The following is a 27,792-nucleotide window of genomic DNA, read 5'->3' on the forward strand; positions in this document are numbered from 1 at the left end:
TGACAAAGCATGGCGGTTCCATGGTCTGAGGACTCAGTCCAGGCAGTATAGGGAGGCCTGGCTACCAAGATGACGCAGATGTGGACCGCTCCTGTGGCTGAAATCATAGGGCCCACCTCCGTTTTGGACTCAGAGAAAAAAGTGTGAGACGGGCCACATGGAGGAACCACGGTCCAAATGAGAGGTAGAGAGATGCGAATATAACAGTCAGAAATCCTCTCTACTAGCTAGAGAAGACTAAGCTGGGGCGGGGGATGTGACGCAGCGAGGACTGGGAATGCGACTCTGTGGTAGAGTGCTTAGCTCAAATTCAACAGGGGCTAGAGACTGAGTGCGGCTCAGCGAAAATTTACCAGAGTAGAAGTGTGGCTCAGTGGTAGAGCCCCTGCCTAGAATCCCCCAGTGAGGGGCTGGGGATGTGGCTCAGTGGTAGAGCCCCTGCCTAGAATCCCCCAGTGAGGGGCTGGGGTGTGGCTCAGTGGTAGAGCCCCTGCCTAGAATCCCCCAGTGAGGGGCTGGGGCGTGGCTCAGTGGTAGAGCCCCTGCCTAGAATCCCCCAGTGAGGGGCTGGGGTGTGGCTCAGTGGTAGAGCCCCTGCCTAAAATCCCCCAGTGAGGGGCTGGGGTGTGGCTCAGTGGTAGAGCCCCTGCCTAGAATCCCCCAGTGAGGGGCTGGAGTGTGGCTCAGTGGTAGAGCCCCTGCCTAGAATCCCCCAGTGAGGGGCTGGGGCGTGGTTCAGTGGTAGAGCCCCTGCCTAGAATCCCCCAGTGAGGGGCTGGGGTGTGGCTCAGTGGTAGAGCCCCTGCCTAGAATCCCCCAGTGAGGGGCTGGGGATGTGGCTCAGTGGTAGAGCCCCTGCCTAGAATCCCCCAGTGAGGGGCTGGGGCGTGGCTCAGTGGTAGAGCCCCTGCCTAGAATCCCCCAGTGAGGGGCTGGGGCGTGGCTCAGTGGTAGAGCCCCTGCCTAGAATCCCCCAGTGAGGGGCTGGGGCGTGGCTCAGTGGTAGAGCATTTGTCCAGCATGTAAAAATCCAGGGGCTCCATATCCAGCACTTGAGGGGAAAAGTGAAAAAAAAAATAAGTAACTGAGTTAGTTTAACCAGAAGGTGAGCATCCTATCCCTTAAGTTTTTCCTTTGGGTCCCACTGGGGTCACTTCCTCTAGGAAGAAGTCACTCTGGTTGCTGCATAAGTCCCCATCTTTAGGCACATTTCCCATGGCACCAAAAACCAGTTTTAAGCAGCTAATTGTTTGCTCCCTCAGACCACCAGGGGGCGCGCTATTCCCCGCCCTCAGCGCTGCTGGACCAAAGGTACCAGTTTCTCTACTGTTCAGTCCTGTGTGTCCTGCTTTGGTCTCTAGTATGACAGAACAGAAACTATAGAAAGCTACATGAAGATTAACATGAATGCAGTCAGTTTTCAGAGAAAGACTGGGAAACCTTTCCCCTGGCATCATCTACACAGTGCATGAGCAGCGATTATACACTATAAAAAGCCTGTACACCAAGAGGCTGTGGGGCTCTTTCCTCAGCTCACTAGCTTACTTCCATTCCTAAGGAGCCATTTCTGTTCCCCCACCTAACTTAGAAGGCACACAATTTTCTTCATCTCTCCTGGTGACTGCTCGAATTCTCACCTAACCTGCACTGCCTACCTTAAACTCTACTTAAATTGTCCTTGGGCTTTCTTCTGAGTCCATTTCTTTCTCTTTTTTAAAGATGTGTTTGTTTATTTATTATGTATACAGTGTTCTGCTTGCATGTATGCCTGTAGACCAGAAGAGGGCACCAGATCTAATTTCAGATGGTTGTGAGACACTGTGTAGCTGCTGATAATTGAACTCAGGACCCCAAGTCCATTTCTAAACTTTTTTTCCTGTTGGTTTTTCAAGACAGGGTTTCTCTGTGTAGCTTTGGAATCTGTCCTGGAATTTGCTCTGTAGACCAGGCTGGCCTCGAACTCACAGGGATCCACCTGCCACTGCCTCCCAAGGGCTGGGATTAAAGGTGTGCGCCACCACCATTACCTGGCCCATTACTAAACTTTATTATTTTTTTTTTTTTGGTTTTTCGAGATAGGGTTTCTCTGTGGCTTTGGAGCCTGTCCTGGAACTAGCTCTATAGACCAGGCTGGTCTCGAACTCACAGAGATCCGCCTACCTCTGCCTCCCGAGTGCTGGGATTAAAGGCATGCGCCACCATCGCCCAGCCCATTACTAAACTTTTAAACTGAGATGAAGAACACTAAAAGGGAAACCTTGGTTTCCCTGGCAACAGTAGTGCTCAGTTCTGCCAAAGCTTTCAAAAACATTGCTCCAGAGGTTCTTGCAGGAGGCTCCGAGATTCAAGGACAGCCTGGGTTACCACAAAAGGAGACCCTGACTCGAAATAAACAATTAACAAAACCAAAGCAAAGCCACATCCAGCATTGACAACAATGAAATCTAGCCAGGGTCATACACAAGCATAGGTTCAATGTCTTCATTAACCAGCCTCAAAATCTTGCCAGTACTTCACAGTACCCAGGAAGTACTCTCCCTCAAAAGAAAATCTAATTTACATCTGCCCTGCCTGAAGCTCACTGGGTCCCTTTCCATAAAATTCTGACACCACCCCACACTGAAATCTGAAGCAGATGTGGCAATATTCTAGAATTCATGGAAAAACAGTTAAAACTACAAATGTCCTTACCACTGCGACTCTAGCTACATGGTACAGGCCGTGTGTGCACACGAATCTGCTGTGACTAAGGTAACAACCAACTTGGTCCAAGTTTTTAGAAGAAAACTATATTCTTTTAAAGAAAATGCAAACATCCTCGGGGGTGGGGGGAACTTAATTTAAGTCAAATCACATGGTTTTGTGGTAGAGCTGGATACAAGTGTGCACAGATGCTCCCCGGCGTCACAGGGAGCCCTGGTGGGCTCGCTCTCTGTGCCTGGGATTCGCTCAGGGTCTTCTGAGGCTGAGGATGCTAGAAAGGCACCACCCCTGCCGGGATCCAGAGAGGGAGAGACCTGTGGCTGAAACACCCATCAAGGCCAAACCCGGTGTTTCCCAGGTGTCACTGCCCTGGCTGTGATCGCACACAAATAAGGCACCCTTCCCCCATGGCACCAAGCCCTCCAAGCCCTGCCTCTGGGAGCTAAGGCCAGGCAGAAGAAGGTGGCCTATCCCAAGGCTGCAGGGTGCGGGTGTCCTGGAACCCAGCAGGGGAAGTGGCTTGAGGCACGGAAGGTGAATAAATAGAAGTCGCTTATTTGACGCGGGGGTCCGGCCCCTGCGGAAGAGACAGCAGCTCGGTGGAGGGGAGAAGACAGGAGCGTGGGTCACCCTTCTCTCCAGATGGCTGCTTTTCAGAGCTCAGTCACATGCACAGCGGGCGAGGGGAGTGGGCCCGGTCCGAGGCGCCTCAGGTGGCACCGGCGGCAGAGCAGATGCCCCTCCAGGGGGTAACAGCGGCGTCCTTCCTCCCCGCCCAGCTGGAGCCCGCAATCCTGCAGAAGATAAAACACAACCTGAACCCCAGTAAGCAGGAGACAACATCCTCACCAAAGAAACATCGGGTTTGGGGTAGATGGGCAGAGTGGGCAGAGGACCTTAAAGAAACACCCAAGGACTTGGAATTAAGGCCAGCCTCAGGAAAAGGACAGGGACGGGTAGTAAATGTAGGCTCAGCCTAACAGGCTATATACTGTCTTTTTGGTTTTGGGGGTTTTTTTTGTTTTGTTTTGGTTTGTTGTTGTTGTTGGAGACAGTTTCTCTGTACCTTTGGAGCCAGTTCTGGAACAACTCACAAAGATCTGCCTGGCTCTGCCTCCCAAGTGCTGGGATAAAAGGCATGTGCCACCACTGCCCAACTGTTTCTAGTTTTTAGTTGCTTGAGACAGGGTCTCTCTATACCCCTAGCTGTCCTGGAACTTGCTCTGTAGACCAGGCTGGCCTCAAACTTACAGAGACCCACCTGCTCTGCCTCCCGAGTGCAGGGATTAAAGGCGTGCACCACCACACCTAGTTTCACAAGATACTGGTTCTTTTTTTTTTTTTTTAAATATTTATTTATTTATTTATTATTCATACAGTATTCTGTGTGTATGCCTGCAGGCCAGCAGAGGGCACCAGACCTCATTATAGATGGTTGTGAGCCACCATGTGGTTGCTGGGAATTGAACTCAGGACCTTTGGAAGAGCAGTCAGTGCTCTTAACCTCTGAGCCATCTCTCCAGCCCAAGATACTGGTTCTTAAGAACAAGGAAGGGCTGGAGAAAGGCTCAGTGCTAAGAGCTTGCTGCTCGACCATGGAGACCACAGTTCAGACCCCTGCACCCACAGAACAAGCCAGACTCCCACAGACTCCCCTTAACTCCATTTCCAACTCTGCACTCCACACAGAGCTATGAATACCCCCCCCCATAGAAATAATAACTTTAAACTCAACAACAACAACAAAGTGACAGCCAACAGCCAGGTGCAGGAGCCATATTTATAAGCACAGGATTCCAGAGGCAGAGGCAAAATGTCAAGGTCCAGGTCAGCCCGATCTACATAGCAAGATTGTGTCTCAAAGAAACAAGGTCCAGGTCAGTCCGATCTACATAGCAAGATTGTGTCTCAAAGAAACAAGGTCCAGGTCAGTCCGATCTACATAGCAAGATCGTGTCTCAAAGAAACAAGGTCCAGGTCATTCCGATCTACATAGCAAGATCGTGTCTCAAAGAAACAAGGTCCAGGTCAGCCCGATCTACATAGCAAGATCGTGTCTCAAAGAAACAAGGTCCAGGTCAGCCTGATGATCTACATAGCAAGATTGTGTCTCAAAGAAACAAGGTCCAGCCGGGCGGTGGTGGCGCACGCCTTTAATCCCAGCACTTGGGAGGCAGAGGCAGGCGGATCTCTGTGAGTTCGAGACCAGCCTGGTCTACAAGAGCTAGTTCCAGGACAGGCTCCAAAACCACAGAGAAACCCTGTTTCGAAAAAACCAAAAAAAAAACCCAAAAAAAAAAAAAAAAAAAAAAAGAAACAAGGTCCAGGTCAGCCCAATATACATAGCAAGATTGTGTCTCAAAGAAACAAGGTCCAGGTCAGCCTGATGATCTACATAGCAAGATTGTGTCTCAAAGAAACAAGAGAACAAACTTCTGAACACATCAAGCAGACTGAACCCAGTAGGAGACTGGGCTTGAGTCCAGCCTGGGCTATGAGAATAATTCCCAAGACTAGAGAGCTAGCTCAGCAAGAGTTCTAACCACGTGCACAGGACCCGCGTGTCCCAGTGCAGACACAGCGAATTCTAGGACAGCCAGAGCTGCTGTGGATAATCTTTTTGTACACTGTGAAGATGTGTCTTTGCCAAGGAGTCTCCTGATTGGTTTAATAAAGAAATGAATGACCAATAGCTAGGCAAGAGAAGATAGGCAGGATTTCTGAGGAGAGAAGATGAATAGTGGCCATGCAGAGACACCAGAGAGAGGCCTCTGGCGTAGCAAGTCGGGCATACAGATGGAACAAAGGAAAAAGCCACATGGCAGAACATAGATTAATAGAGGCGGGTTCATCTAAGTTGTAAGAGCTATTTGGGGGAAAAGCTAAGCTAAGACAAGCTCTCACAATTAGTAAGAAGTCTCTGTGTCATTATTTGGGGGCTAGAGGTCCAAGAAAGTCTGATGAGAAAGCTTACTACACTTTGCACTGGTGGAGGGGGTCAGCTGACACTTTCCCTTGTCACTCTGTGAATCTATCAGGTTTACACCCTAATATCTGACTCCTGGGCTTTATTTATTAATAAAACAATAAAAGAAGCGGTTATATTTGGCATGTAACATGAGTCATGACCACATGAACACAGAAGTCATGTCAGCCGTCACCTCAACCGTGGTCACCTGGGACTCCCCGGGAGCACATATTGCAATTGGCTGTCACTTGCATGAACTCTGGAGAGTGGTCAGCAACTTCCCAGAGCTGCTGCAGTAAACGTGGCTCCCACTGCTACCTGCCAGCGTGAGGCTGGGCTCTCAATAAACAAAGGGGGGCTTTGGTTCTCCTGGTCAGAGAACACTGTGGATGCTTAGGAAAGCCAGGTTTAAGCCAAAAAAACCTCTAAATAGGCACAAAATACTTTAAGATATGTTTAAATGCTAAAGAAAGAGAAAAAAAATGGGCATAGACAGTCATAGAAATAGTTTAGGGCTGGAGAGATGGCTCAGAGATTAAGAGAACTGTCTGCTGTTCTGGAGGTCCTGAGTTCAATTCCCAGCAGCCACATGATGGCTCACACCATAATCTATAATGAGATCTGGTGCCCAGAACACTATATACATAATAAGCAAATAAAGAAAGAAGAAAAATAGTTTAAAAATAATAGTTTTTAAAGAGAGTAAAAAATATATGCGTGCGCGCGTGTGTGTGTATGTGTGTGTGTGTATACACAGCCACATAAGGATGAAAATAGACAGGGCACGTGGAACCGGTATGTTGCTTTGTTGACTTAAGCTAAAAATAACACTGCTGATAAACACTGGGTTATAGCAAAAAACCGCTAAATGAAACCAACATATATATATATAAAGAATGTCTTAACTTCAAAATGAAAATCAGGAAATATGTTGCATTGGGGGAGATGTTATATCTTTGTTCATGGTCAGGGAAAAACTAAACAAAGCAGGTTAGATTCACGGATTTCTTTCTGAAAATAAAAGAGGCCCGGGCGGTGGTGGCACATGCCTTTAATCCCAGCACTTGGGAGGCAGAGGCAGGCGGATCTCTGTGAGTTTGAAGCCAGCCTGGTCTACAAGAGCTAGTGCCAGGACAGTTAGGGCTGTTGCACAGTGAAACCCTGTCTCGAAAAACAAACAAAAATAAAACTAAATAAATAAATAAATTTAAAAAAATTAAAAAAAACCAAAAACAAAAAAAATGAAAATAAAAGAGCAGGATATAGGAATGATAAAATAAAACAGTAAATTAACTGAATCTACTTTTAAACTAAAAAAAAGCAACTACTAGTCTTAAATATTTTACATTGGTATAGATCTTTGTATACTGATACAAATTTAAAGTTATTTTTGTTAGAACATACTGTATATATTTTCTGTTGTTTTAGGTATTATACAGCAGTTCATTTTAAAATATATAGTTTTGGGCCTTAAAGACTATTATTATAAACTGTTTAGGATAATTTTTAGAATGTAGATTACTAGTTAATCATCTATAACAATCAAACTTAATAGTCATGTAGAGGGCTGGAGAGATGGCTCAGCGGTTAAGAGCACTGACTGCTCTTCCAGAGGTCCTGAGTTCAATTCCCAGCAACCACATGGTGGCTCACAACCATCTGTAATGAGGTCTGGTTCCCTCTTCTGGCCTACAGGCAGGATACTATATAAATAAACAAATAAATCTTAAAAAAAAAAAGAAGAAAAAATAGTCATGTAGATAAGTTTAAGAGATAATTTTTTGTTTGTTGTTGTTTTTCTTTGGTTTTTTTTTCTTCAAAACAGGGTTTCTCTGTGTTACTTTGTTGCCTGCCCTGGAACTAGCTCTTATAGACCAGGCTGGCCTCGAAGTTTTTTTGTGTGTGTATGGCAAAGTTAGCCACTGGACAAGAAACTGCCCTTGCCTCAAATGCTGACCAAATTGGACAAACAGGACACAAAAGAAGATGAATGCCAAACTTTGCCAAGACAAGGTAGGACAGTCCTTCAAAGTTCCTGCTCCACAGAAAAGTCTGTCAGATATGCTGGGCCTTTAGACCAACGATGGATGCCCCAACATTGCAGAGGAGCCCTGGGTGACTGTCCAGACAGCAGCAGTTTTTGTCATTTCTATAGTTTTGAAAGTTGTTTGCTCTGTACTTCCTGCTTCCTCAAGTACTATTTTATCCTTCTCCGGTCTCTGATGGGAGTTGAAGACTAGTTATACTGTCTTTGTTACTCTTTGTTACCACATTTAAAAAAAAACTTGCTAAAGAGATGTAAAGTTTATAAAGGTTGAGAGACATAAAAGCTTAAGTTGCTCAACTAAGAAAATGTTTTAAGGTCTAAAAAGATTTTTAAACCGGGCGGTGGTGACGCACGCCTTTAATCCCAGCACTCGGGAGGCAGAGGCAGGCGGATCTCTGTGAGTTCGAGGCCAGCCTGGTCTACAAGAGCTAGTTCCAGGACAGGCTCCAAAGCTACAGAGAAACCCTGTCTCGAAAAACCAAAAATAAATAAATAAATAAATAAAAATAAAAAGATTTTTAGGTTGGTAATATGTTATGATAAAAAGTGCTTTAAGTATAAATAAAACTTTGAACTCATCAAGACAGATAATATTTTCTCTGAATATGCCAAATACAACTGGACTGAACATTGTAAATGTAATTTTTATCTGATAATTGTTCTTGTTTGTTTGTTTCGAGACAAGGTTTCTCTGTAGCTTTGGTGCCTGACCCGGAAGTAGCTCTTGTAGACCAGGCTGGCCTCAAACTCACAGAGATCCGCCTGCCTCTGCCTCCCGAGTGCTGGGATTAAAGGTGTGCATAACCACCACCTGGCCTGAATATTGTTCTTATAAAACTATATATAGTTTTACTGTGTTAGACAGAGTAAAACTTTATTTTAGACAAAAATGGGGAAATTTTGTGGATAATCTTTTTGTACACTGTAAAAATGTATCTTTCCCGAAACACTTTCTTTTTCATTATTATTGATTTATTTTATGTGCTTTGGTGTTTTGCCTACATGTAGGTCTGTTTGAAGGTGTTAGATCCCCTGGAACTGGAGGTACAGATAGTTAGTTGTGAGCTGTCATATGGGTACTGGGAATTGAACCCAGGTCCTCTGGAGCAGTCCTCTTAAACACTGAGCCATCTCTCCAGCCCACCAAGGCGTCTTCTTATTGGTTTAATAGAGAACTGAATGACCAACAGCTAGGCAGGAGGACAGGCAGGATTTCTGGGGAGTCAGGGGAAGATGAATCTAGGTGCGGAGAGACGCTAATGAGAGGCAGAGCAAGCCAGATACACAGAATGGAAGAGAGGTAAAAGCTAAATAGCAGAATGTAGATTAATAAAAGCAGGTTAATCTGAATTATGAGAGCTAATTGGGAAAAGCCTAAGCCAAAGGCCAAGCTTTCATTATTAAGAAGTCTGTGTCTCTATTTGCAGGCTGGTGGTCCAAGACAGTCCAACGAGAAAGCTTACTACACAGGGCTACACAGTAAGACCATATTTCAAAAAAACACACAAAGAAAGTGCGGGAGGTGAAGCGTGGTCTCTTGTCCACAGAGGCGGTGGTTGAAGTGCCACAGAGGCTTTGGTGCTTTGGTCAAGGGGACTCCAGAACCTTGGCCTCTTTTTTTATACATGTATTATTATTATTATTGATGATGTTGTTGTTGTTTTGGTTTTAAGACAGGGTTTCTCTGTGTAGCCCTGGATGGCCTAGCCCTCACTCTGTAGACCAGGCTGGCTGCATGTATTATTTGCATATGAAGTGGGTGCCATGGCATGCCTGTGGAGGTGAGGACAACTTGCAGAATCAGCTGTCTCCTCCACCACGTGGGTCCTAAGACTCAGTAGCAGGTATCCTTACACAGTGGGCCATCTCAAAGTTCTCTCCAAACCTTCTTTCTTGTTCTTTTACCAGTTATGAGGTGAGCAGCCCTGCCACATCACAGGCCCAAAGCAGTGGCGTCAACCAACCATCATGGGATTAAACCTCTACAACCAAACTGAAATAAACCTTTTCTATGGAAGTTGGTGACTTCCAATATTTGCTACAGGAAGTGACAGCATACTCATCCTCCACTAGAATTCTGATCTATCACCCTACAAAGCTTAGGTTGGGTGTCACCTCCCCCAGGAAACCTTCTATAGTTTTCCAAGGTCCTGACAACTCCCTTCAACAGCAACACACTACTTTATGTGGACACTGCCAATTCTAAATTCCCGCCTATTCTACTAAATCCAACACTCACTTAGTGAAAATGGAACTATCTGAAAGAAAAATGAGCATGGGTGGAAAGAAAGGGAAAAGCTTACTGAGGGAGTATGGAGCAGAAGCTACAGAGAGAGGGTCCAGGGTGGAGGGGAGGGTGGGTGAGGATGGAGCTCACCTCACAGTGGTAACACTCCACGTGATAGTCTCTGTCCATGGACACCACACGAATGGTTGTCTCACAGCCCTGGAAAAAGAGGCAGATTCACACATGTGCTCCCTGGACCTGAAGCACTATGTCCTGTCCATTAAAGCACCTCTCTACAATGTGCCACCCTGAGTAGACATGTCCCTCGGACAAGGACAGGGCACTTCAGCACATGCCCAAGAGGGATGTGTATGTGCCCTGGGCATCTTCCCCAACTGGAGTCACACATAGGCATGTGATAGTAAGAAAGTCACATGGGTGTTGGCTCATGCAGTAACTCCCACTACCAGCCATGTTTCCTCAGGAAGCTGACTTAAATAGACATTGTTCATGCAGAAAGACCCTACACAGGCCAAGGCCTCCCTATCTGCTCTTCTAGCCCTAGGCTACCCAACATCCACTGCAGAACTGAATGAGCGGGTGAGCAGCCCCTCCCACTACAAGTAATGGAGCAGAGTGCCGCAGTGGGTCACGAGAATCAGGACCACCTCTTCCTCTAATGCATACAGGGTACACCTGACCCACCCCCTGCATGAACATCCTCTATACTCCTCAGCCCTGCAGAATGCAGACCACTCCTAATATGGCCCAGGATCTGAGGCAAAGCAGGCAGGATCGGACAAAGCCTCAGGATCACGCACCCGCTGCTTCTGGGTGAAGTGTTCCTACCTGGGCAGGGAGGATAGGGCGGGCACAGGAAGCACATTTTGGAGCAAACACCCTGGAAGGATAAAGGAAGTGGGAGTGAGAAGGTGAGAAGGTAGAGGCAAGGGGACATGGGTGGAGCTACCACAACAGCTCTAAGATAGCCTGCCTCCTGTGTAGACACGCGGGTGTGCAGCTTCTGCCTTCTTGGCAGTAATGGTTGACACAGTTCCTATCTGTGCCCTTCCTCCCTCCTCCTGCAGGAAGCCTCAGGCTCCCTCCAGCCATCTCCTATGCATTCTCTAGTCCCTGTGTCCAGCCTGAAGCCTTCCCTAGAGGAGACCTCTGCTTCACCCTGAGTACCACCAAGGACAAATGCTGGCACCGATCTCAAAAATCAGCAGCAGCAGAGACCCAAGGCTCTGAGGCCTAAGCCTGGAGCCACCATAACAGACAGGCTGCCCATGTGGCACCAGGGCTTTCTCCTTGGGAGGAAAAGGCCCAAAGGCAGGGAACAGACAAGTAAGGGCCCAGAATCACAAATGTCCCTGCCCTGCCCTTAGGCGTCACTGGGAACCGTCCCCAGGCTCATGAATTGGAACACTTGCTCCCCAGCACATGGAAACATATTCTGGAAAGATAACAGTTATTGATACCACCTCCAGGTTCGTTCCTGATGTAGCCCACCAAAATATAAGGAGTCCCATCCTTCTGCTCTTGTCACCAAAATCAGAGCTATCCCTACCCCAACTGCAGAGAAAACACGAGGGCAGAAAGAGAAAAAAAGGCCAGGACCGAAGAGGCAGAGGTAGGCAGGAAAGAGAGCTGGGGAGGCCATGCTGCGGTCCACACTGCTTCTTCAGCAAGGGAGACTCACGTGTGGTAGTCTCTAACGCAGTAGATGTTGTTCTCCACGTCCACGGTGAAGGGAACGCCATCCAGACACTCGTTACACACTGAGCAGCGGAAGCAACCTGGGTGGTAGGACTTGCCAAGGGCCTGTAGGATCTGGGGGAAGCACCAAAAGGTTAGCATGGGCAGGAGGCACAGCACCACCCCCCAGAGGCCATGGCTTAGGGCCCCCGCCAACGGTCTAGAGCAGCAGAGGGTGGGGGACTCCAGGTCACGGGGAGGTTCTCACCATCTCCATGATAAGATGTCCACACACGCTGCACTTGTCAGCAGTTTGCTGGAACCCGGAGTACTGAGAGGGGACACAGGATCCAGGACGTCACGTGACAAAGGGGCACTCACTGTCGCTGGCCTCAGGTCTGCATGTGAGTCCGAAGGAGGGTCCCGCCCCTGCTCCCACCCAGCTGGGCCAGCAACACAGTGCAGACTCACCAGGAAGTCCTCCTGGCAGTACACTTTCTCACCCACGTTGTAGAAGGCCTTCCCACGGAGTCGTCTCCCTGGAGGGAAGGGGTGGAGGGGGTAATGGAAGCTGACACCAGGAAAGGAGCCTGGCTTCAGTGTCAGTACTCACCGCCCACCAATGAGAAAATGAACATCGGACATCTCCAAACACCCCTTCATTTGTTTGTGTGTACAGCTTTATGTCAGAAGAGGGCGCCAGATCTCATCACAGATGGTTGTGAACCATCATGTGGTTACTGGGAATTGAACTCAGGACCTCTGTAAGTGCAACAGACATGCTCGTAGCTGCTGAGCCATCTCTCCAGCCCCCTCTAAACATCCTTTTAATGCTATGCTTCTGTTGTAAACATGTCAAGCCAGAACGGTGTCTCACACCTATAACCCAGCATCCCATAGGTGAAGGCAGGGCCCCAAAGGCTGAGGACAGCCTAGGCTATAAAGGAAATCCTGCCTCAAAATACCAGACAATAAAAATAGGTGTGGTAGCACATGCCTGTAATCCCACTTGGGATGTGGAGATAGGAGGAACCTCAAGTTCAAGGTCATTCTTGGCTACAAAGCCTAGCTGAAGGCCAACCTGGCCTCTCTTAACCAAAAACAATATTTCAGAAAAAAAAAACTGTAACAGTAAACAAAGCTATAATCAAAGCAAATACAGGAAGGTCTCTCTCCCCATGCCTCTCCCTTTACCTCAACTGCCTCTACCTCTACTGCTCACCTGGCATTGCCATCCGGCAGGAGGCGCCAGGAGCTGCTAGCTCTAAGAAGGAACGTCAGCCTGCTGAGAGTGCTGGTGAGAAACTCAGCGGCATCAAGCACCTAGGTGAGAGGTTAAGTCGTTTTCCTCTGAACAGTTTGGTGGCAGGGTATGGCGGCCCACACCTGTAATTTCAGAGGCAGTAGGAGTTCAAGGCACGCTTGAGGTATATAGGAGCACCTTGTCTAAGAAACCTCAGGGCTGGGGGGTGGCTCAGTGGTAGAGCCCCTGCCTAGAATCCCCATTGAGGGGCTGGGGTGTGGGTCTGGAAGAGATTTCCAGTACCACAAAACAAGATGATTCCATCTTGTTAGAAGTTCTAGGCAGTGTACAATAATGAGATGTGGAATTAGAGCTAATGTAGACTAGAAAGAAGTAACACTATCTGTAGCCATAGATGACACGATTGTGTTGTAGAGAAAACCATTAGTAACCCACTAACCCTAAGTTTATTGTAAGTGCAGGATAGGACAGACGGCCAGCATACGAAAACCAAATGTCAAATGCATTTTTATTCTGGCAACAAATATTGGGAATATGAAGCTACAAGTTTTTTTGGTTTTTTGTTTTTATTTTGTTTTGTTCCTCTGTGTAGCCCTGGGTGTCCTGAGACTTGCTTTGTAGACCAGGCTGACCTCAAACTCAGAGATGCACCTGCCTCTGTCTCCCAAGGGCCAGGATTAAAGACATATGCCACCACCACCAGGCGAAGTTACCATTTTAAAACTACATTTATGAGGCTGGAGAAGAAGATGGCTCATGGTTAAGATTGCACACTGCTCTTGCCAGAGACCCAAGTTAGGTTCCCAAGACTCACATTAGGTGGCCCATATTAGCTGTAATTCCAGCTCCAAGGGATCTTGGAACACACTTTCCTGGCCTCTGTTGACATTAAAAACACACATACACGCATGCATGGACACATGTGTGTGTGTGTGCATGCACACACCAGATGAATACATGAATACATACGTACATACATACATACATGGAAACTATACTGGTAACATCATGGAGTTGGAAACCTACACTAAGGGATAAACTTAGGGAATTATGTGCATGGCCCTGCATACTATAAAACCAGGCTTGGCCCAGAGAAATCTGAGAAGACACAGGTAAAGAACGTGTGTTGGGAAGCCAACTCCCAAGTCATCCCACATATCTTGCAGGTAAAGGCTGGCAGCTGTCAGTCTAGATGCTTTTTCAAGTTTACTCTCAGAGTGAACTCAGAAGACAGACAGCATCTATCTGGAGGGAGTAGTGAGTTTGTTTGCTGTCCAGCATTACAGACAAGATGCGCCTCTGGGACAAGGGTCAGGGGGTTCTTCTGTTGGGGCTCCTGGGAGGTCCAGCTGCCCCAGAGACTGAGGCAGGAGGACTGCTTCAACTGTGAAGTTTGAGGTCATGCTGAGCATCACAAACATTCCAGCTCTAAAACCATTTTTTAAAAAATTATAATTCCAGGCTGGAGAGATGGCTCAGTGGTTAAGAGCACTGACTGCTCTTCCAGAGGTCCTGAGTTCAATTCCCAGCAACCACATGGTGTCTCACAACCACCAATAATGAGATCTGGTGCCTTCTTCTGGCAGGATACTGTATAAATAAATAAATAAATTTTAAAAAATTATAATTCCTAATTCAATTGAGGTTTCTAAGGGTTGCCACATAGAGTATGCAGAATCTCCCAGGATCACCTGCCATCCCATAATAGTCAAGGATCAAGCAGAATAGGAAGTGAGCTTGAAGACTCTGACCCGGAAGTACATGCTTTCTGTCATCACCACGAAAAGTGGAATGCTTGGGAGCTGGAGAGATGGCCCAGAGGTTTAGAGCACTGGATGCTCTCCAAAGGTTCCAAGCTCAATTCCTGGAAACTACAAGACAACCCTCTATGAGATCTGGTGCTCTCTTCTGACCTGCAGGCAGAACACTGTATACATAATAAATCAATCTTTAAGAAAAAGAAAAGAGGATCCAAATCATTTCCAGCTCACACCAGCTGTGTCCATTTTCAAATGCTGCCCAATCTCAGCATTTATTTTTTGGAGCAATCAATACAAAAGTGATAAGGCGGCCGGGGAGGTGGTTGTCAGTGAAGCGCGCGCGCGCACACACACACACACACACACACACACACACACACACGGACCTGAGTTTAGTCCCCAGCATTCACATAAGAAGCCCAGTATAGTGGCACACCCTTACAGTTCCTGGGTTGTGGAGGTAGAGACAGGGTATTTGCAGCTTGCTGGCCAGCTACACTCGCCTAATTAGTAAGCATCAGGTCCCAGTGAGAGCTCCTAGAACAAAAGGTTCCCAAGAAACACCACCTGGGGCTGACCTTCAGCCTCTGCACATGTACAACTCTAATATAAAATTGTTATCAACCTAAACACAAACACAACCTCAACTGAGTGTGGTTGCTCAGACCTGAAATCCCGTCACACAAAAACTGGTGAATTGGGCTTAGTCAAAATTGAACATTTCTTAACAAAAGCATCACTAAAATAGGTTTTAAAGATCACACAAAAAGGGGGACTGGAGAGATGGCTCAGCGGTTAAGAGCATGTACTATTATTGCAGAGAACCTGGGTTCAGTTTCCAGCACCCACAAGAGATGGCTCACAGTCACCTAACTCCAGCTCCAGGACAGGACACCTTCGGACTCCTGGGGCACGTGTTTTCACATATACATAGTCTTCACTCAGTCAGACAGACAGACACAAACACACAAATACACGCACAATAATTAAAAAATACCTCCCCCAAGAAAAGTCCTGACCGGGCTGTGGTGGTACATGCTTTTAGTTCCAGCACTCAGGAAGCAGAGGCAGGAGGATTTTTTTGAGTTGAAGGCCAGCTTGGTCTACAGAGTGAGTTCTAGGACAGTCAGAGCTACACAGAGAAACCCTGTGTGGGGGCGGAAGGGAGGGAAACTCCCAATTTTATAACAAGCAAAAGCTTTGAACAGATTTCTCAAAAAAATACTTATTAGACTGGCAAGATGTCTCTCAGCAACAAAGATGCTCGCTGCACACCTGACAACATGAGTCTGATCCCTGGAACCACATGGGGGAAGAGAGAACTGACTCCTGCAAGTTTTGTCCCACCTCCCGAAATACATGCTTGCACACACACTTATAAATACATAATGAAAATGTATTTTTCAAAGAAAAAAATATTAATGGCCAAAAAGCCAACAGAAAGATGCTCACTGGGAAAGATGCATTATTAAACTCACGATGAGATGCACCCAGCAGAACAGTTACTCGGAAAGACAACAGCACCAATGATTGGCAAACATGCAGAGCACCGTGGCTCTTAGGTTTCTAGGGGACTGTCAATGCTACAGCTCCTTGGGAAGACAATTTGGCAGTCTCTTATGGAGTTACACACACGCATACCCTATGACCCCAAAATCCCACTCCCTGCAATATACCCAGGAGAAGTGGGAACCTGAGCATGGATGAACTCTACGAGAGTTCACAGCACAGTCTAGGCGTCTAGTGTCTATGAGCGATTACACGGAGAAACAAGCTGTGGTCTGATCACACAATGGACTACCGTGTGGCAGGCAGGAGGAGTACACTACTCACACATGCGACCTGGGTTAAAAGAAAAATCACCCTTGTGAGAACAGCTGCCCTCAAGATAAAGCCAAATCCAGGGGCTAAAAGGGCTGCTGACAGCCAGAGCCACTGGCAGTCCAGCCTGAGAACAGGCCTGCCTCAGTCCCCAGGAGCTTCCCAGTTATCTGTGGCTAAAAACCTCCAGGGAGTAGTGAGTCCAGCCCAGAGACTGTGCACCACAAGGCAAACAATCCGCTTCCCATACAAGTCTAGACAGCAGAGCTCTGGTCCATCAGGCTCCTGGCGGCAGCTCTGCAAAAAGCCTGACTGAAGGTCACATTTGAGGAGAAGAAAAAAATTCTGAGGTTACAGTTAAACAAGGCAAAATTAAATGTGTGTATGTGTGCATGAGCTTGTGAAAGCCAGAGGTTAACACTGGATGTCTCTCCTGACTGCTCTCCATGTAGTCTCTGAAACAGGATTTCTCCCTGACCCTGGAGCTCACCGACTGGCTAGACGGTTGGTGGGCTGTCACTCACTCAGCTTTTCACAGGGATGCTGGGGCTCAAACTCAGGTTCTCAACCTTGTGCAGCAAGCACATTACTGATTAAGCCATCTCCTGCCCTGCTCCCCTCCCCACCCCCTGCTTTTTTTTTTTTTTTTTTTTTTGGTTTTTCGAGACAGGGTTTCTCTGTGGTTTTGGAGCCTGTCCTGGAACTAGCTCTTGTAGACCAGGCTGGTCTCGAACTCACAGAGATCCGCCTGCCTCTGCCTCCCGAGTGCTGGGATTAAAGGCGTGCGCCACCACCGCCCGGCCCCCTGCTTTTCTTAAAAAAAAAAAAATCTCAACTCAGGCATGGTGATACATGCCTTTAATCCCAGCTCTTGAGAGACAGAAGCAGAAGCCAGCCTGGTCTACACAGTAAGTTCCATGACAGCCAAGGCTACACAGAGAAACCTTATCTCCAAAAAAACAAAAAAAAAAAGGGGGGGGTAGAAAAAAAGGAGAGGGTGAGCTAACGATAGCACACTTGATCTGACTGATGCTGTGGAGACAACATTATTCATCAGGAATAAGATAAATGTGGATTACTGACTTAGCCAGAGGGATGGGGGATGTGAGGAATGGCAGCACAGCCTTAGACACAGAGCAGTTTGGTTATTTCTTTTTGAGGCAGGGTCTCTGCATTACCGTGGCTGGCTCTGAACTCTGCTTCTGCCTCGGCCTCCTGAGTGACCGTATTGCAGGCTCTAGCAAAAATAGCATTTCTTTGCCTTGATCCTTATGTATGTTACTGTGATAAAATAAACTACGGAAATATTCCCTGCGGGGTGTGGTTAAGAGCACTGGCTGCTCTTACAGAGGACCCAGCTTCAGTTTCCAGCACCCACATGGTGACTCAGTCATCCATCCACAGCGCCAGTACCAGGGGACCAACAGGCACACACATGGTGCACACACACATGCAGGCAAAACATTCATACACATAAAGTCCAAGAAATATATCTAAAATACGTTTACAAATATTGACCTCATGTCCAGATGGTACAAGCCCCCTCATCCATGCCCCTATCCCTCCCAGGCAGACCAGGACCCTATGCGGATGAAGAAGCACAGCCAAGGACCAGAGAGGAGCCTTTCTGATAGCCGACAAAAGGCCCCTCAGCTGTTCCATGGCTCTTTCCTCAGACCTACACCTCTCAAGTCAAGCCCAGAAAGGTGTCACGAGCCATGTGCATAGGGAGAATGTGAACAGCCTCCTTCCATCCCAGAACAGAGTGTCTCCTCTGCCTGAGACTTGGATGCGAGGGAGTGACGGGGCAGTGGGGGTGGGGTAGAAGCTATTACCTACCACAGGAGTCACAGATGAAGCAGTCGGTGTGATACAGGCTCCCCATTGCCTGGCACGCCTGCCTTGCTCCGTAGATGCCAAGCCCACACTTGATACAGATGCCTGTGAGGAAGGAGCAGGAGAGCAGCAGTTAGTACTATGTCCTGGAGTTGGGTGGCCAGCCAGGCCCCAACGACAGTACCACCAAATCCCTAGTCTAACATTCAGCTACAAGGACCCGCTGGAGCTGAATGTGTCCTGTCTGTGTTGTAAGCACCTGGCTGGTGGACAGAGGCCACTAGAGGCAGGTCTGGAAGGTTGTAGCTCAACTCTGCTCATGTGCAAATGTTCTGATTCCCAATTCTGCAGAGATACGAGGCGCTGCCCCCCATGCTCCTGCCATGATGGACAGCGGGAGTGATCCTTCCTCCTTTAAGTGGCTCCTGTCAGGGAGCTAGTCCCCACGACGAGAAAGGCAGAGAATACGGGCAGCACGTAGGGCAGCTACTGCTGCCTGGGCATTCAAAGAGCTTCACAGAGCACTGGTGGAGGCAGAGCCCTTGAAGTCAGCCATCAGCTATGACCATGAGCATCAGAGCTAGAAAAGGCACTCCACGCCCCTCCACCTCAGACTGAGGAAGACAACCTTCCTAGCCTTGGAACCAAATCCCACTCTTCAAAATAAATATGTACCTTCTGACCCCACAAAGGTACACTCAAGGGCATCACTGCCCTGGACAGGTATCCTTCCTCGGCTGTACAAGGTTCGAATATTCTCTACGCATTCCACAAACGTGGCCTGCTGCCTGCTCACACCCTTCTCTTTTTTGTTCTTCTTCTTCTTTTTTTTTTTTTTTTTTTTTTTTGGTGGGAGGAGGAGTTTCGAGACAGGGTTTCTCTGTGTAGTCCTGGCTGTCCTGAACTCACTCTGTACACCAGGCTGGCCTCGAACTCGGAGATTCACCTGCCTCTGCCTCCTGAGTGCTGGATTAAAGGCGTGCACCACTTCTTAAATGTAGAGAAAACGTAGTGCAGAGAAATCCCCAGCCCCAAGGGCCATGTGCTTGCTCCAGAGGAGACACACACGCCAGAAGTCACAAGATGTCAGATGAGTGGGGTACATGTCGGATGATGCACGCTTGTGACCCCAGCACTCAGGAGACCAAGGCAATAGGATAGATAGCTCAGAGTTCCAGGCCAGCCCGGGTTACAGAGCACGTTTTAGGTTAGCCAGGGGTCTATATGGAGATCCTGCCTCAAACAACAACAAAAACCGTAACGATAATGATGACAACAATGATAATGTCAAAACACTGTCTGTTCTTTCAGAGGACCCAGGTTCAATTTCCAGCATCCACATGGAAGCTCACAACTATCCATAACTCCAGTTCCAGAGGATGTGACACCCACACACACACATACAGGCAAAATAGTAAGGAACATAAAATAAAAATAAGTAAGACATTAAAAAAAACAGAGCTGGGTGGTGGTGGTGCATGCCTTTAATCCCAGCACTTGGGAGGCAGAGGCAGGTGGATCTCTGTGGGTTCATGGCCAGCCTGGTCTACAAGAGCTAGTTCCAGGACAGGCTCCAAAGCTGTCTTGAAAAACCAAAAAAATAAAGGAATAAAGAATAAAATAAAGGACAGATCAGGGTTGGGTTTAGCTCAATTGGAGAGCGCTTGCACGGCAAGCTCAAGACCCTGAGTTCAGTCCTCAGCTCCCGCCCCCACCAAAGAAAATAGATCAAAGTGGAAACAGATGCAGAAACCCACAGTCAAACATTAGACACAGCTTGGGGAATCCTGAGGAAGAGGAGGAAGAAGGACTGTAGGAGTCAGAGAGGTCAAGGGCACCAGAAGAAAACCCACAGAGTCAACCAAGCACAGAGACTGAACCGCCCAGCAGAGAACTTGCAGGGCACTGACCTAGGCCATCTGCACTTACGCTGCACTTGTGTGGCTTGGTCTCTTGTGGGGCTCCTGACAGTGGGAGCAGAGGCTGTCTCTGACCCTTGCTGCTTTGGGATCCTTTTCCTACTGGGTTGCCTCGTCCAGCCTTAGTAGGATAGGACGTGCCTAGTCTTACTGCAACCTGACATAGCATGGCTGGCTGATGTCCATGGGAGGCTGCCATTTTCTGAAGAGAAACAAAGTGGAGGAGTAGATAGGGAATGGGAAGGGGGAGTGAGGGGAGGGGCTGGGAGGAGAGGAGGGAAGGGAAACTGCAGTTGGGATATGAAAAACAAATAAAAATTAAAAAAAGAAGAGCTCAAGGGACTGGAGAGGTGGCTCAGCGGTTAAGAGCGCTGGCTGTTCTTGCATCACTGCACCCACTCGGTTCATGACCATCCACAGCTCCAGTTTCAGGGGATCCAGTGCCCTCTTTCACTCTCTGAGGGCACCAGGCATGCAAGTGGTGCACAAATATACATACATACAGGCAGGCAAAACATTCACAGACATAAAACAAATCAGTCAAAAAGAAAAGACTAGGGCTGGAGAGATGGCTCAGAGGGTAAGAGCATTGCCTGCTCTTCCAAAGGTCCTGAATTCAATTCCCAGCAACCATATGGTGGTTCACAGCCATCTGAAATGAGGTCTGGTGCCCTCTTCTGGCCTGCAGACATACATGGAAGGAATGCTGTATACAAAAGAAAAGACTAAATCAGAGCTGGGGAGATGGCTCAGTGGTTAAGAGTACTTCCCAGCACCCACATGGTGGCTCAGCCACCTGTAACTCCAGTTCCAGGGGATCTAACGCCCTCTTCTGGCTTCTGCAGTCAGTGCACACACACATAAATAAAAGTAAAAATAAATAAAAATTTTACAAAGAATCTATTTTTAAAAATCTAGGGTAGCTGAGTATGGTGGCACATGCCCGTAATCCCAACACTTGAAAGACAGGGCAGCTATACAGAGAGCTGGAGGCCAGCATGGGCTATGTAAGACCTCGTCTCCAACAAAACAAAACAAAGACTAAATCTAGAGGGCCAGGTATATTGACACATGCCATCCATTTGTACACTAGAGAGGTTGAAGTAGTACGTCTCAAGTTCAGGGTCAATCTGGGCTCCATGGAAAGATCTGGTCTATAAATACAAAAGTCTAGAGGCTAGAGCGTCAACTTAGTGGCTCACACCTGACACCTATGAACCAGCCCCCCACAGGCACACATCTGGAGGTGGTGATTTTTACACAGGATGGTGAAGGACAGTCCCTCTGTAGTCTTTACAGCATGAACTGAACAGACAGTGCTTTCTACGCAGGGATCCAGGAATACAGGATGGAACTGGGACCACCCAGCAGGTCAGATGGGGGAGAAAACAGGACTGACCAGCAGTGTTAGGAGGATGCCTGGCTCCAAATCTTGTGCACTTTTTAGCCCAGCCCTCCAGAAAGGCTGCTCGCTTCAGATACTCAGCATCTCTGTGTGGTTTGCATGAGATGGTCCCCACAGACTCATGTTTGAATACTTGGTCCCTATTGGTGGAACTGTTTGAGAAGCGGTAAGCAGTGTGGCCTTGTCGGAAACGGTGTGGTGGCCAGGCCTTTAATCCCAGCACTCTGGAGGCAGAGGCAGGCAAGTTCCTGGGTAGCCAGGGCTGGTAAAAGACCCTGCCTCACAAAAAACCAAAGATGGGAGCTCTTAGCTGTCCCTGGACCCGTGCCTTTGGTCCACCACCATGGACTCTCCCCACTGCGGTCCTGGGGAACTGAACTCAGCTTGTCAGGCTTAGCAGTACGTCTTAGCATTGACTCATCTCATCCAGTCTTCTTTGTGTTGTCACTAGCTTGGGCTCAAGCTCTCTCAACCTGTGTCCCAGATAGCGGGTACAATGGCTATGCGCTACCACACGTGGCTTGTTCCCTAATTTTCCTCCAGCCCTGATTCAGCGTGTAACTGGCAGGCTATCCAGGCCCCAACAACCCACCCCGACACACTGCCGGACTTCTCTTCCTTCTGTCTTCTCACTCCTCCACCAGCCATGAGAATCAGACCTCACCATTTACTTGACTGAATCACAGCAGTCAACACTGAAAGGTGGGGGTGGGGAGGCCGAGGCTGGCAGATTCTTGTGATTTTGAGGCCAGCCTGGTCTACGCTGTAAGTTCCAGACCAGCCAAGGATACAATAACAAAACGCTGTCTCAAAAACTAAAAATAAGGGTCTGGAGAGATGGTTCAGTGGTTAAGAACACTGGCTGACTGGCTGCTCACTCTTGAAGAAGACGGCTGAGACTCAATTCCCAGGACTCATGGGGATGCTCACAACCATACGTGCTAGTGCCAGATATCTGACACCTCTTCTGGCCTCTGGGGGCACCAGGGACACACGTGGTGCATATGCATACATGCAGGCAAAAATTCATACATATAAAATTAACAAATCTTTAAAAAATTTTTTTTAAAAAAGTAAAAAAAAAAAGGGACAAAAAGGTATACAGAAAGGGAAGGCCCTATGGTACATTAAGCCTGGCGTATATTGTCTGTATATACCCAGATTGCTTTAATAAAAACATACTTTAGAATGACCAACTGTGGCGGTATATCCCTACAACCTCAGTGATCAGAAAGCTTAGCAGAGTTCTAGGCCAGCCTGAATAGAGAACAAGATTCCGCCTCAGGGTAAAAAAAAAAAAAAGTGACCCCAGGGCACAGGACACCTCAGAAATGAGAGAGAGGGAGGGAATGAGCAAACCTGAGATGGGAGGAAGGCAAGATGAAAGGACAGAGGGACTCTGTGGCCATATGGGTTTGGAAGTTAATTTATGCTTTTTAAGAAATATTTATCTGGGGCTGGAGAGATAGCTCAGCGGTTAAGAGCATTGCCTGCTCTTCCAAAGGTCCTGAGTTCAGTTTCCAGCAACCACATGGTGGCTCACAACCATCTGTAATGAGACCCGGTGCCCTCTTCTGGCCTGCAGACATACAGACAGAATACTATATACATAATAAATAAATAAATATTTAAAAAAAAAAAAAGAAATATTTATCTGGCCGGGCGATGGTGGCGCACGCCTTTAATCCCAGCACTCGGGAGGCAGAGGCAGGTGGATCTCTGTGAGTTCGAGACCAGCCTGGTCTACAGAGCTACTTCCAGGACAGGCTCCAAAGCCACAGAGAAACCCTGTCTTGAAAAACCAAAAAAAAAAAAAAAAAGAAATATTTATCTGTATACATGAACACACATGAGTACATGCGCATGCTACGGTACCCGTGTGGTCAGAGGACAGCTTGCAGGAATCAGTTCTCTCCTTCTACCATGTGGGTTCCGGGAATCAAACTTGGAAAGTTAGGTTTGGGAGCAAATTGCATCTTTAGCCACTGAGACATCTCACCAGCCCTGTCCCTGTGTGCATGTGTGCGTATTGTGTGAGAATGTGTGTGTGCACGTGTGTTACCCTTCTACAGATTTATATCTGAAAGAAAGGGGCCAAAGGAAAGAGGGAGGCTGAGGGTGGAGGAAGAGGCTACAGAGAAGACTGTTACCCTCTCAGATGGCAGGAGAGTGAGGCTGGCCGTGGACAGAAAGCATGGAGGGAGGAACAGGAACCTCAGTGCTCGGAGTGAGGTAGGAAGTGGGATGGGCGGCAGGAGACCAGAGGCTGCTGAGAGAATAGAAAAGCAAACTGACTGAGGCTAAGAGGAACAACAGAGTCCTGAAAACCACTGAGGTTAAAGAACAAAAATTACTCCAGGGCCAGAGAAATGGCTAAGAGGGTCTTGCAGCTAAGGCTGACAACCTGGGTTCAAGTCTAAAAACCTACAGGGTAGAGGGAAAGAAACCACAAGTTGGTCTCTGACCTCTATACACACACCTCAGCATTCATGCAACCCTCCCACACACGTGATTGTTAAAATATTAAAAAATAATAATAATCCCGATCTCAGGGGCTTTCTCCAAACCCCTCGCAGTCAGACAGAATAACAGCGTGGGGGAGTGTCAGTCTAGCAACTCAGAGTAGGGGTCCTGTAAGGAATCAAACAGGAATCAGAACCAAAGGCTGCTAAGAGAAGCAGACAGGGTGTGGCCCTCGGAGCCTCACAGCAGAGGGGCAGTTCTAGGGGTCTGAGGCAGTCAGCCTCCTAATGGCAGCCAAGGGGGAGAAGGCAAAGTTCCAGTTGCCGAGTGCTTGGATTACAGGTATTTATCACACATGGAAACTGCTGTTTTTGTATTTCAAAAACATCAATCATCATCAGATACACAGCTCAGGCAAAACTGCCCATATTTTTAAGAACCAGAAAAAAAAAAAACTATTTTTGGCTTGGGGTTTAGGGGTGGCCCTTAGACCAGGTGTGGTGGTGGTTCATACCTGCAGTCCCAACACTCAGGAAGGTGGTTAGCTGGAGATCACATTGGTAGATAGGGAGGGACCATATCTAAAAAAAAGGGGGTACTGGGGATAAGGTTCAACTGAGAGTGCTTGCCTACCATGCATGAAGCCCCAGCTTCCAACTGCTCTTCACCCCATAATCCGGCTGTGGTGATGCACACCTGTAATCCCAGCACTTGGGGTGAAGACAGAGATAAAGGCTATCCCTAGCTGAAGAGCTCATTCTAGACCAGTCTGCACTAGATGAGACCTGACTCTGAGGGGACCCTCTATCATCAGCCAGCTCAGTCTCCTATGTGGCTGAAACACCTGAAAGCTGAGCCCTCACTGCTCTTTGGAGCCCTCTTGCAGACTTTGGTCATCAGTGCCCGTACTACCCAGTATTAGCATTACCTACCCAGAGCAATACACAGACCCATGGGACCCACAGATAGTTAATGCCCAGCCTCCAAGTGTGCAGGGGCCAGATGCCGACCAAGAGCATGGGAGTGTCCCCTGCAGATGTCCCAGTTCAACACCTGGCAGGAGGTCTGTCTCCCACTTGCCCCCACTCCCAGCCCACTACCAGCAGCCACCACATCTACTAAACCACAACTCCCATCATGCCTTCTCACATCTAACCAAGCACCTTATGGCAAAGACAGACCAACCCTTTAGCCCACACACACCCCTGATGTTGACCCACACTGGGTTACAACCTTCCCATAACCTCACTATCTTCCTCCATCCGGGAATGCACCCACCCGACCTGCTAAGAGACAGCCTCTACTCCCCCAAGGTCTACTTCAAAGCTGCCCGGAACTGCTAGTTTTGCTGGCCTGGGGCTAGAAATCTGCCAGGCCTGTCTCATGCTTGCTAACCCTGCACACCCTCACTTCCTCTACCCTGATTCACCTAAGTATTAAGGCAAGGAAAGCCCTCAGAGGTTGTTGGGCTGATGCATGTTATTCCTTTCCTGGGTTGTTGTGAATCTTACTTCCTTTCTTTGGTATTTGGTGATATAAAATCCATTTTCTGTTGTCCTTTCTGAAACAAGGTCTTGTTATGTAGTCTTGACTGGTCTGGAACTGTATGCAGACTAGGCTGGCTTTGAACTTCAAGCTATCTACTATTCCTGCTTCCCAAGTGCTGGGATTACAGGCCTGTACCAAGCTGGCTAAAGTCTGGACTTTTCCATTGTGTATCCAGCGGTAAGGCTGGTTTGTGGTTCTGTTTTGCCTTGCTGGGGAACAAACCCAAGACCTTGAGTACTCTAGGCAAGCGCTCTACCACGGAGCTAAACTCCTAGCCCAGCATTCCTTTAGGAAATATCCAGTATATACGACTCAGCCCAGAGCAGCCTGGCGTACCTGGCTTAGTCCTGTGGCCTCACACAGTCCTACCTGCAGGCACCACGAGCACTGAAGCCTGTGACCCTAGGGCATTCTCTCTCTCTCTCTCTCTCTCTCTCTCTCTCTCTCTCCCCCTAACCGTGGCTCACACAACTGAAAGGGGAGGGAGACTTTCCTTCTGCTCATCAAGCATTAGCAGGAGCGATGCTAAGGATGAAGAAGAACGCCCAGCAAAAGGGGCTGAATCAGGATGGGGTTAGCAATTAAGAGCGCTTACTGCGAGCTTAGAATTCCATTCCCAGCATCCATATCTGCTCACAATCGACTGTGACTCCAGTTTCAAAGGATCTGACACCTTTTTCTGGCCTCCTAGGGTACCCTCACATACACATAACTAAATCTTTGCCAATCCATGTCTCTAATCCCAGCACTGGAAAGGCAGTGGCTGAAAGAGCTGTGAGTTCCAAGCCAGCCAGAGCTATACACAGTGAGACCTTGTCTCTTAAGTAAATCTTTTTTTTTTTAAGTGTCCAGAAAATAGTTTAGTTTGCCAATCAATCTGATTTTGTTTGGATCCCCCGCTTCTCCCGCCTCAAGTCAGGAAGCGCGCGCGAAACACCTCCGCATCTGTGGCTGGAGAACAGACCGCACCCGCGCCTAGGGCATCCCGGACCCCGGACCCCCGGACCCCGGCCCGCGCGCTCACCGAAGTAGTCTCGCGCCGTGCGCGCCTCAAGCGCGCGCTCCAGCTCCCGCGTGAGTGCTTCCAGCCGCCGCTCGGCCGCGCTCGGGCCACTGTCCCGGCCCGGGGGTAGCGGCAGCGACGGCAACGGGAACGAGGGGGGCTCCGGAGAGCGGGCAGGCGCGGGGCCGACGCCGGGCGGCAGCAGATCGGCATAGGCGCCCGCTGAGCCGCGGGAGCCCAGGCTGGACACGCTGGAGCGCGCACTGCCCCCCGACGGCGGCCCGGGACCGGGGCCGTGGCGCTGGTCATAGCCCAGGCTGATGCCGCTGGAGCGCGCGCTGCCGCCGTCCGAGCCCGCCAGGCTGGCGCGCGGGCCTCGCTCGGGGCGGCTGGGGACGTCGGGCGCGGCCTCGAGGCCACCGACTCCGCCGCCGCCCTTGCCTCTGCGGCCCGCCGCGGGCGCCGCCTCGTCGGCGGCCCGAGGCCCGCGCCGCACGCGCCCCGGGGAGTCGGCGGTCGGCTCCGGCTCGCGCAGGCCCAGCCCGGCCAGGAGCAGAGCCGCGTCGTCCGCGGCCGTCCGCGAGCGCTGCATGGCCGTCGGCCCGCCGCCACCGCCGCGGCGCGTCACCTCCGCCTCCGCCGCCCGCCGCTGCCGCTCCGACAGCGCCGCTGCATCGTTCGCCTCTCCGCAGCCCGCAGCCCGCAGCCCGCCCCGGGACCCCTGGGCACGGGGCGGGGCGGGGTCGCGGTCGCTCGGCGTGGGCCGCGAGCTCGCGCGGGACCGTGATGGGGAGGGAGGGCGGGAGGGAGGGGGCGCGCGCGGCGGAGGAATGCGCGCGCAGCTCGGGGCCGCGCCCCCTCCGCTCTCCAAGGCCCGGCTCGGGAGGGGTGGTGGGGGCGGTGGCGGAGGGACTTCTTTGCCCCGTCAGGAATGCGAGGAAGGAGACTGCGCAGCAGCCTGTGGAATGTGGGGGGCGGCGACGGGCGGGCTGAGGGGCGCGAGGGCTGCGCGGGGACGTGGGCGAGCCAACGGTGGCCTAGGCTCTACGCCCCGGGGACCTCAGGGCGCATTCCGGACACCCCCACCTCCCAGCTGAGCCCAGCGCTCTTAACCTCCCCATATTCCCTCC

At 49.2% G+C, this 27,792-nt stretch overlaps 1 protein-coding gene across 1 annotated transcript; it reads right to left on the reverse strand.

Moving 5' to 3' along the window:
- Positions 1-2,439: 2,439 nt before the first annotated feature.
- LOC121449539 (WT1 interacting protein) lies at positions 2,440-27,438 on the reverse strand. Its single transcript, XM_041654032.1, has 8 exons — positions 26,684-27,438; positions 18,328-18,429; positions 12,115-12,182; positions 11,912-11,974; positions 11,648-11,778; positions 10,795-10,846; positions 10,096-10,164; positions 2,440-3,497 (listed from the first exon to the last, which is right to left on the reverse strand). Exons 1-8 carry the CDS (start codon positions 27,252-27,254, stop codon positions 3,357-3,359), a joined length of 1,197 nt encoding a protein of 398 aa, XP_041509966.1. The 5' UTR covers positions 27,255-27,438; the 3' UTR covers positions 2,440-3,356.
- Positions 27,439-27,792: the final 354 nt, after the last annotated feature.

The sequence above is a fragment of the Microtus oregoni genome, unplaced genomic scaffold, assembly GCF_018167655.1.
Source record: "Microtus oregoni isolate MIOR12 unplaced genomic scaffold, Mior012 000006F_ref0000085, whole genome shotgun sequence".
In the NCBI taxonomy this organism is placed as follows: Eukaryota; Metazoa; Chordata; class Mammalia; order Rodentia; family Cricetidae; genus Microtus; species Microtus oregoni.